The sequence below is a fragment of the Eschscholzia californica genome, unplaced genomic scaffold (assembly GCF_041429995.1).
Source record: "Eschscholzia californica isolate CP2 unplaced genomic scaffold, dmEscCali1.0.p SCAF_4, whole genome shotgun sequence".
Classification (NCBI taxonomy): domain Eukaryota; kingdom Viridiplantae; phylum Streptophyta; class Magnoliopsida; order Ranunculales; family Papaveraceae; genus Eschscholzia; species Eschscholzia californica.
In genome coordinates this window covers 3,666,132-3,676,047 of record NW_028238461.1, presented here as the reverse complement: position 1 = coordinate 3,676,047, position 9,916 = coordinate 3,666,132, and the positions used below count along the sequence as shown (strand labels likewise).

Below are 9,916 nucleotides of genomic sequence, written 5' to 3'. Positions count from 1 at the left end.
ACCTCACTCTCTCTCCACCTCACCTCTCTCTCTCCCACCTCACCTCTCTCTCTTCTCCGACAAGGTCTCCGGCCGGAAAATTTCCGGCCGGCGACCATGAAAATAAAAATTACACACTCTCTCTCTCTCTCTAGAAACTCCGGCGAAGGGAAACCCCCTTCGCCGGAATATTTTGAGAGAGAACGAGGTTTTTTTTATTTTTTATTTTTTTTTAGAGAGAGAAAGAGAAGAGTTTAAGAAAAAAAAACTATGTTGAAGGTCGCGTGGCCGTGATTTTTTCGACCGGCGACCTTCGTCGGAGAAGAAAGAGATGAGGTGGAGAGAGAGAGATGGGGTGGAGAGAGAGATGAGGTGGAGAGACATGTGTGAGAGAGAGAGGTGAGGTGGTGAGAGAGAGAGGTGAGGTGGACAATTTCCCCATAAAATATATTTCTCCAGAAAATTTTCAAAATTTTACATATTCCCTTTAAAATTTCACACCCCGGAAACTATTTAGCTTTCCCCAAAGCGCCGACCTTCTTTTATTCACGTGGCATTATTGTGACCAAAAGAAAATAAATAAATAAATAAATAAATAAGACCAAAATATGCGAGAAGGGTGTTTTTTATTGACACCCTGCCTCCTTTTGCGGTACACCTTGTTGGAGTCATTGACTCCAAACAGTTTGGTTTGACCAGTGCACTCTGAAGGCACACTGCCCTCAGAATGTTCAGTACGAGGGGTCTAGGGTTATCTAGTTCAAACATATCATACTATTTGGTCTCGGCTTTAGTCGAAAAGTGTTAGACAATTTAGCCTGAGACCTTGCTCACCTTCTTAGATCGGACAATCTGAACACTTGCTTACACTTTAGGATTGCAATCGGTCTCTGACTTTTCGTAACTTTTTCAGATCTCTTCCACTCTATTACTAGTTACAAGTCACTTTTAAATCATACGAAATCAACCAAAACCAGATGATAAATATTTTTCAAAGATTATAGCACTTCGAAAATATTTCAAATACTACATTTAAGTTAAAATCATAAAACCTAGAGGTTTTTAACCGATTTTTGAAACGAAATGAAGCCTTGTTGAAACTATTCTTTAGTCTCCTTCTTCAAAGATCGAACTGTAAACAATACTCTTAAAAAGTATATGAAAAATTTAAGAGATCAAAAGAGAATTGAAAATGTGGAAGAAGTAATTTTTTTTTTGTTGTTGAAGAGTGGAAGAAGTAATTTTTTTTTTTTTTGTTGAAGGGTGGAAGAAGTAATTGAGAGGTGTTCATTTTCAAAAAAGCCGCCTCGAGACAAATGGCTGAAAAAGGTGGGGCCAGCGGGTGTAGAGTAAACAAGAAGGTCGTTCACCCGTGGAAGAATTGTTCACCTCCTATTTATCCCTTAACCACCACGGAGGAAGATCAGGATCAAGTCTAGGGATTTCGATTGAGTTGTTATTTTGAAGATGGCTATTTTGCTCGAAGATTTAATTAGGTCGTTGGAGCTGTGGTTGAAGATCATTAAGAAACCACAAGCTTACGTAAACCCTAATCTTGATCCAGTCTTGTTGGTGCCTGGTATTGGTGGTTCGATACTGAACGCCGTTGATGATAGTGGAAAACAAGAACGAGTCTGGGTTCGAATTTTCGGTGCTGATCATGAATTCAGGACAAAGCTTTGGTCCCAATTTGATCCTTCTACTGGTACGATCTTTTATATTTGTTCAATTACTCAATTATTGTTCGTTGACTTGTCATCATTGGAGTCAAGGCATGGTGTAATATATCTGAACGGAAACCCTACATGATTACCATCAATAACCATACTCGCTTTCACATATTCTGATTTCATTTTGTACTACTTGGGTGGAGTTGTTTGCATGTAAAAATCAAGTATTAATTCTGGATTGTAGCTCCTTTTGGTCAATTTCCACCAGAACTCCAGCAGAAACCCTAGTTACAGTCTGGCCGTAGCTAATCATGTGATGCATTTGTTGTTTGTCTCTTTATCTTCTTTGGTTTACTATGTTGTGGTGACCAGTTCTGTTCCTTGTTCCTGGGCAACTATATCCATGCTGATATACTTTTTTTTTTGAGAAATCGACTACGATCTATCGTTACAAGGCATTGATTGATACATCGAGACGATGTGATAAGCACAATAACTGCCGAAATACTACTGAGCCTAAAGCCCGAACAATTAAATGGCCTATAGCCTGACGAATGAAATGGCCTATAGCCTGACGAATGAAATGGCCTAAAACCTACATAAACTACTTCATTTAAACCCAAGTTCAATATTCCTGGATTTGCACTTCCAGTAGATCAAACCTGGGACCTCTGCATTGCAGAGTATATGTACTGACCAACTGGGCTACCCGTGGTTGGCTTCATGCTGATATACTTGAAAGGGTTATTTTGCATTTTATGCGCCTCTATATTAGAAATATCATAAGCTTCTAAATTTGCAAAGCTCTTTTGAACTCTTCTTGAACTCAATGAGCAGGTGAAACAGTGTCATTGGATAAGAGCACGAGAATTGTTGTACCTGAAGACAGATTTGGATTGTCCGCAATTGATGTCTTAGATCCGGACTTGGTAATGCTTCACATTTCCGTAAAATCCATCTTTTGAAAGTGGTTCTATTAATAATTGTAGAGAGGCCTTTTATAGTTTAAGCTTCTTTATATGATTTTAGTTGAACTTGTCTCTAAAGGTGGTAGTATAATTTTTTTATATTTCTGTCAAAGGACTGCATGATTCACTTGGGCCATAATTGAGTAGTACGAAAGTTTTCTGCTAATAACTTGTCGCCAGACTCACTAGTACGAAAGTTTTCTGCTAAGCCCAAATGTATTCGCCCCTATCGTTTTCCACGCTTTTCCATAGCCAAAGGCTGTTTCCATCTCGAAAACTCTATTGTTTTCTGCTAGTAACTTGTCGCTAGACTCACTAGTCCTATCTAGTGTCATTTTGTCGGTGAAGTTAGGCAAACTGAGAATGTCCTCTTTAGGGAGGTTTATCGACCATTCTCTAAAATATCCTTGTTTAGAGATGGTAAATCCCCCTAGTCCAGGATGAGCTGAAGCTTTATTTTTCCGACTTCACTGATATGCCAACCATCGGATTACAACAGAGGGTGTGAGTTCCAACCAGCCATTGGTAAAAGTGTTTCTCACCTGAAGACTTTATCCGACCTCACAAATCACGATAGTACGACGGGCTATGTTTGTGCAATGGCGCAATAGTGGTACAGGTGGATATTAGCTTTCAGGTGTGAATCAAGTTCATCGCCGCTGACACCGTAAAACCAGTCGGTGTCAGAGCTTCTCTCTCTAGCCTTAAAGCTTTTACCAATGTATAGAATCGAAATTTTATCCATATTTCAAAGCTAATCGAGATCAAAATTTAATACCTTGATTAAGACGCATGGCGCTGATGTTCTACTTGAACACCGAACACGAGTAGCTATTTTCGTATTTGTTTAAGTGATAGTAATTGTGTTTTGGTCCACCACCCTTTGGTGTAACGGTTGGACACCCCTCTTAAGCCCATGAGGTCGTGGGATCGAGTCTCGGTGGAAGCAGTTGCCATCAAAGATTTATCCTGTGTAATTTAGGCTATAAATAATATAATAATTTGTCGGGCTTTAGGCCTCTTTCATTCTTGGTTAAATTAGGCGGTTATCGTGCTTATTACATCTTCATGATGCATCAATGCGTTGTAACGACTAACGTAGATCGTAGTTGAATTCCCAAACAAAAAAAAAAATTGTGTTTTGGTTCTTGTGCTGATTGTGATGTAGCATTTTTCCCTTTGGTTAACAACTTTCCTTGTTAATTTCTGGTCTCTCAGATCATCGGAAGTGATTGTGTTTGTTATTTCCATGAAATGATAATGGAAATGCTCAAGTGGGGATTTCAAGAAGGAAAGACGCTATTTGGATTTGGTTATGATTTTCGACAAAGTAATAGGTAAGTGATGTTTTAGAATAAAACAGTCAAAATGTGTCTGTTTAATATTTCATTATTAGGCTTTTTGTAATATTCAAAACCCAAACCCAAAGTAAAATCAAATCAACTTAAATCCTTTTATATATCTAATTAACAAGTCTAATATATATCTAATTACATCTTTTACTCATTAATGAAAAACTAAGAAATAGATAATGCCTTAGTAAAAGATAAATAAAATAGACTAAAATATTTTGGTTTGTTGCGTTGGTCAGTTCCCATCAACAGCACACTGCAAACATATACGTTACACACTGTAAATATTTGGGTTTGTTGCATTGTTCATGTTTTGATATTATTAATTGAAAATCTTATTGCTCCATGCAGTTGTTCTACCTAGTTTCACTTGGAATCTATTGGAATTCTTATTCTTTTGGGGTTTTTTCTTTGTGTTTTCAGGCTTCCACAAACACTGGATAAGTTTGCTGCTAAACTAGAGTCAGTCTACACTGCTTCAGGAGGAAAGAAAGTAAATATCATTAGTCACTCTATGGGAGGTCTTCTGGTCAAATGTTTCATGAGCTTGCACAATGATGTAAGGGCTACAACTTCGATTTAACTATTTTCTTGAGGAGTTGGGAGTGTGCACTGGAACGACACTAAATAGTCAGGAAAATGCTTTTACACATTGTTTGCTGTTCTATCTTAGACCAAGATAAGAGGCATAGGTTGGTGTGTTGGTGCTGGGTGCTTTGGCCGTAGGAGTTGATGCCTCTGATCTCACAAGTATGTAGGAGTTAGGACCCACAAGGCCTGTACATTTAGCATGAGCGAGGTTTAAGATTTTGAACACTAAAGAAGCATTAAAAAACGTCGATTTTAGCAGTTAATTGATGAGGGTGATATGAAAATTAGTAATATTTTGACGGAGCAAAATATACTTATGATGTCTTCACACATTAGGAGGCTCTACATGTGTCCAGCTCTAGCGATTTAATCAACCGTTGTGCCATAATAAATTGAGTTAGCTGCAATTATGAGAGTTCTGTTAAAATGTGTGAATTTTGAAGTTGTTATTGTTACTTCGTTTGATATTTCTATTGCATGGATGTGTGGTAAAGAAGCTTCAGTCGTTGCCAAATCTATGTGGAAAGGAAACTTAATATCAAGGCTATCTTCTGTGCTTTTGTAGGCCATAATTCACAAGTTGTGCGTTTAATTATCGCAGTTGAAATTACTATAAGTATTGATTCGTTTCTACTACTTGGATGGTTGTGTAGGTATTTGAGAAATATGTTAACAGTTGGGTAGCAATTGCTTCGCCATTTCGGGGTGAGTAACTAAACTGTTCACTATCAAACTTTTGTATAGAGCTCCAAGTCCATGTGTAACACATGGGAACTTTGCGGGAATCCTGGTAGATTGAGTTGTTGAAGCTGCAATATGAAAATCCGAGCTTTGCTTGGTAGGCCATTAACATATGCACATATCAGCAATCAAACTTAAGCTTTCGTACTATCTATTTTTGACATAAATTTAGTGGGAAACTGTGATCATTGACACCTACAAAAAATTTATTTTTTCCCCAAATTGTCTAACTACAAATTGGATTATATGGTTGCACCTAGCTAAACAACACTGGGGCATAAGTTTGGCTGTGAATATTTTCGGACATTCATGGTATATCAAGCGTTTCCTTAGTAGCGTCGCTGAACAAGAAATACAAATGCAAAGATGTGAACCACTTGAAACATTTGTGTGGTCCTCGTACTTTTATATGCATTTCTTACGTAATATTTGTCACGAAGAGTACTATCCAAAACCTAATAGTTGACAGGGATATGCTTTTAATTTTTCTAGAGTACTAGGTAAAAGCCTAAAACACTAATATGGAAAATTGACATGATTTCTTAAGCTACCTGGTTTTCTTTGTTAAGTCTTAGAAGTTGAAAAGATTTTGCTTCAAATTTTTCTGGAGTACTAACTAAAACACCAAAATGGAAATTTACATGGTTCCTCTAGGCCATCGGCACACATGAGTTAGCTTCTTACTTATCATCTATTTTTTGGTCTTTCAGTTATATCACGAGATTCAGAATTTCTACCTTCAACTTTCAGTTTTATAGGATTTGGTGTCGTGTTATTGTGTAAAACAGGTGCTCCTGGATATATCACAACCTGCCTATTAAATGGGATGTCCTTCGTCAATGGATGGGAACAAAATTTTTTCATATCAAAATGGAGCATGCAGCAACTGGTAAAACTTCTCAAGTTCTCTGCTTTTCTTTATTTTCGTGATGTCAGGATAATGACAATAGTTGTGGTTTGAATGTATTGTCCATTCATACCAAGGAACTGTTATGGAATGATTGTCTTGAAGGGATCTTAAAGTAGAGCTTGAGTTTATCTTTTTTCCGTAATCCTTTTAAATCTTTTGTGGGCAACGAAAGATGTGAAATTTTTATTTTCTGCCAGAAGTTGACAGAACCACACAGTACTACGTTGATGCCATCCAGGAGGTTGGGTGAATAGTTACTTTTTTTATACTAGTCTCTTCATTATCATTGAAAGATTCTGCTACGCGAACTTGAAGTCTTTCAATTGCTTAATGATTACCCTTTGCTTTATTTCCTGAACATTGATAATAGACGAATATTAACAACTCGTATCTTACAGTTGATAGAATGTCCATCTATATATGAATTGATGGCTTGCCCCAACTTTGATTGGCAAAGTATCCCATCTCTGCAAATATGGAGAGAGAAGCATGATAGCAATGGCAAGCCAAAAGTTATGCTAGAGTCTTACACACCTGCTGACGGAATATCTATATTGAAAGAAGCATTGTCGAGCAACAAGGTCAGCTATCAATTACCCTTCCTCATCACGAGATTCATCAACCCAAATCGTTGTAGCTTGAACAAGTTTAAGGCAGTAGTTTGATACTTCTGTCAAAAAGACATCATATATAGCTTCGATAACATTTTGATGCCATCTGTTTGGTTCATCAAGCTTTGCTGCATAAATTGTCATTGCTTCTTATCTTTTGGTGCTTCTATTGCCTGAGCGTGGGACCTAATGAATATCTTTGCTTTCCAGGTTAATTACCATGGGGTGGATATGACCCTACCACTCAACCTTGAGATTCTGAAATGGGCTCATGAAACTCAGGAAGTCTTGTCATCTGCTAAAGTTCCTTCTCAAGTAAAATTTTACAATATATACGGGACCAATTATGATACTCCTCATAGTGTTTGGTATTGCTTTCTTCATCTATTCCACAATATTGTTCAATGGTCGTTTTACATAAGTAAGTGCATTAGGAATCTCTAATACTCGTTTAATTGCTCTGCAGCTATGGAAGTGAGCAAGAACCTATTTCCAATTTATCGCAGATTTTATCATCAAAGGTAATAATTTTTTTTTATTGAAGAATCTGCAGCTATACATTATACTTTTCCTGCAAGTAATGTTTGGGCGATCCATAAAAAGAGTGAAATCTTTTGACGTAGACACGGCAAAATATATCAACTGAATAACACAAAAAATAAAGTATTACCAACAACTTGTGTATTTTGGACTAATATAAAAATGGCTAATGAGAACAAAGGAGGCCCCTTTACATGGCCTTTAGGAGGCGATTCTAATTTCTAACTTGCTATAACCTTTTTTCCTTAATCGTTTCAACTTTAATTTTAGTTAACTAATTATGTCTATTACTTTTAGTGAAATTAATACTATTTTCACAAATTAAAATTAGTAATGTATCTTGGTTGGTAAATACTTAAATTACTAAGGGCACCGTATGTGGTTGACCCACACTCTTAGTAGCCATCAGCTGCATCAGCCGAACCCATTTGCAGTGTTATCTATGCAGCTGGTGAGCTGGGATCGCCTGATCCACCCGAGTAACTGGGGGATCGAGAGTAGACCGATCCGATCCATAATGATCTCCGAGTCAAGAACTTCCCACTTAAGAGAGAGATTGAAAAGAGAGGGACTTACAAAGTGGGCTTTTACGGGGCACACGTTGTCTAGCCTTCCATGAGTTTGAGAAATAAAGAAAGAACAGTTTATTAGCCCAGGGCATTTGCGTGCTCCAGTGGAATAGAGTTGCTCGGATAATGTTTGGTTGGTTGGACCTCGAAGTTACACATTTCTTGCCATACAAGTTATGCAATTGATCTTAAGTGAACTGCACGTTCCATTGAATTTTTTTGGGGCTTAGTGTTGCGTTTGGGCTTTCCGATACCATGATAAGTCTATCCGGACCATAATTTTCTTCGGCGAAGATAGCCTAATCCCGTATGGGCTTGGCGAAATTGCGGCCCTACTGGGCCTTGTCTTCTGGTAACTTCTTCATTCACCAGTACCTTTTGACCGATTAGAGAGCACGAGCAAGTTTATACGTGGTGTGGAGAGACATTCTCTACTATAGTACTGAAGGTTTCTTTTGCAACTGCTTTTTGTCTGGTGTACTTATTGTTAGTTCTTAGTTTAGTGTGTTGTTTCGTTTGCTTACTCTTCTGCTTTTACAACTCCTGCTTTTGTATTTGCAACCGTGGGTGCTGTTCCTACTTAGTTTAATGGAGCTTGCTACTACAACAAAGTAGATATTAGTTTATCTTAGCTGCTCAATACCCACGTTACTAAGGTGCCGTATGTTGGCCCCTCCGCTTAGTAACCATTGGCTACTTTATCTTCTGACTCGTCTGATGCATCCCAATGCATATGCCAAGATTAATTTATTCTTAATGCAAAGAGAGTTTACTATTTATGAATATACCATCTGTTTTACATTGGTAGTTTCATAGTTTTGATGTGTTTCATCCTACACCATAATATACTTGTACCATTTTCAGGCTACTTACGTATGTGTTGATGGTGATGGAACAGTTCCAGCAGAATCAGCCAAGGTATAACTTATCCTTGTAAACCTTTATGATTTATGAAACAAATTATCTTAGAGAACAACGATTCTGCCTCGGGAAGAAAGGAACCTGCCAACCTGGTACTGGCAGGAAACATAAATAACCAGTAGGTTAGCTATATACACAACTTGATACTATAAAGTTCTGTTCACTGTCATATGCAGGCAGACGGGCTCAATGCAGAGGCAAGGGTTGGAGTTGCTGGTGATCATAGGGGTATCATCTGTGACCGTCATGTATTCCGCATTCTAAAAGTGTGGCTAAAGGCAGGTGACGTAGACCCCTTCTACAACCCTCTAAATGATTATGTGATCCTCCCTACCGTGTTTGACTTTGAAACGCACGAAAAAGAAAAGGAAGCAAAGCAAGAATCTTCTCTGCAGCTAGTAGACGACTGGCAAATCATCTTGAAGAATGACCAAGATGAAGAAGGCATAGACGGTCTCGCTGGAAAGACCCCTCTTGTAGGGGTCTCTGTGTCTTTTTCTTGTGTGGGCCCAAAGGAGGAACGGCTCTCGGCCACAATAGTGGCGGAAACTGCACATGCAACTATGGTTATGCAGCATCCTTGCAATGAGGCGGATCAAAATGTTGAGCTTAGAGCACTAAGTGTCGTATCTGCAACCACCACGGCTAACTGATAGAAATCAGGTAAAAGTGTGGTTTGTGTAAGTAAAAGATAGAAGCTTCAAATCACCAAGAAGCACCAAATAATAAGTACCGAATCATTAATTCGTTTATTGCACAAAACTGAACTCAATCGCAACACTTTGAATGCTGTATTAATGGTCAACTGTCTAGTTGCTCCTTGTATATTTGTATATAAATTGAATGAAAGATCTTGATAAAATATTCTAGCAAACTGCGTGTCTATTCGTTTTTAATTTTTTCTATTACGCCACAGATGTAATTATTTGTTGGTCTTGGTTAAAAAGAGTTGCTGATACTTTTTTTAGGCCTAACTTCCTATACCAACATGTGCAAGTGTCTGCAAATTTTAGGTATTATGCGCAGACCTGCAAATTATAGTTTCCACAAACTCAAAAACATCA

General features: G+C 37.9%; 1 protein-coding gene across 1 annotated transcript; it reads left to right on the top strand.

Annotated features, from left to right (window-relative positions):
- The first annotated feature begins 1,036 nt into the window (after window positions 1–1,036).
- Window positions 1,037–9,726, top strand: LOC147541666 (alpha/beta-Hydrolases superfamily protein). The gene is made up of 12 exons (XM_086673782.1): window positions 1,037–1,182; window positions 1,253–1,684; window positions 2,487–2,578; window positions 3,836–3,954; window positions 4,393–4,528; window positions 5,214–5,265; window positions 6,090–6,190; window positions 6,610–6,792; window positions 7,033–7,190; window positions 7,289–7,343; window positions 8,796–8,849; window positions 9,029–9,726. The coding sequence occupies exons 2-12, from the start codon at window positions 1,447–1,449 to the stop codon at window positions 9,503–9,505; spliced, it is 1,665 nt and encodes a 554-aa protein (XP_086529908.1). The 5' UTR covers window positions 1,037–1,182; window positions 1,253–1,446; the 3' UTR covers window positions 9,506–9,726.
- Window positions 9,727–9,916: the final 190 nt, after the last annotated feature.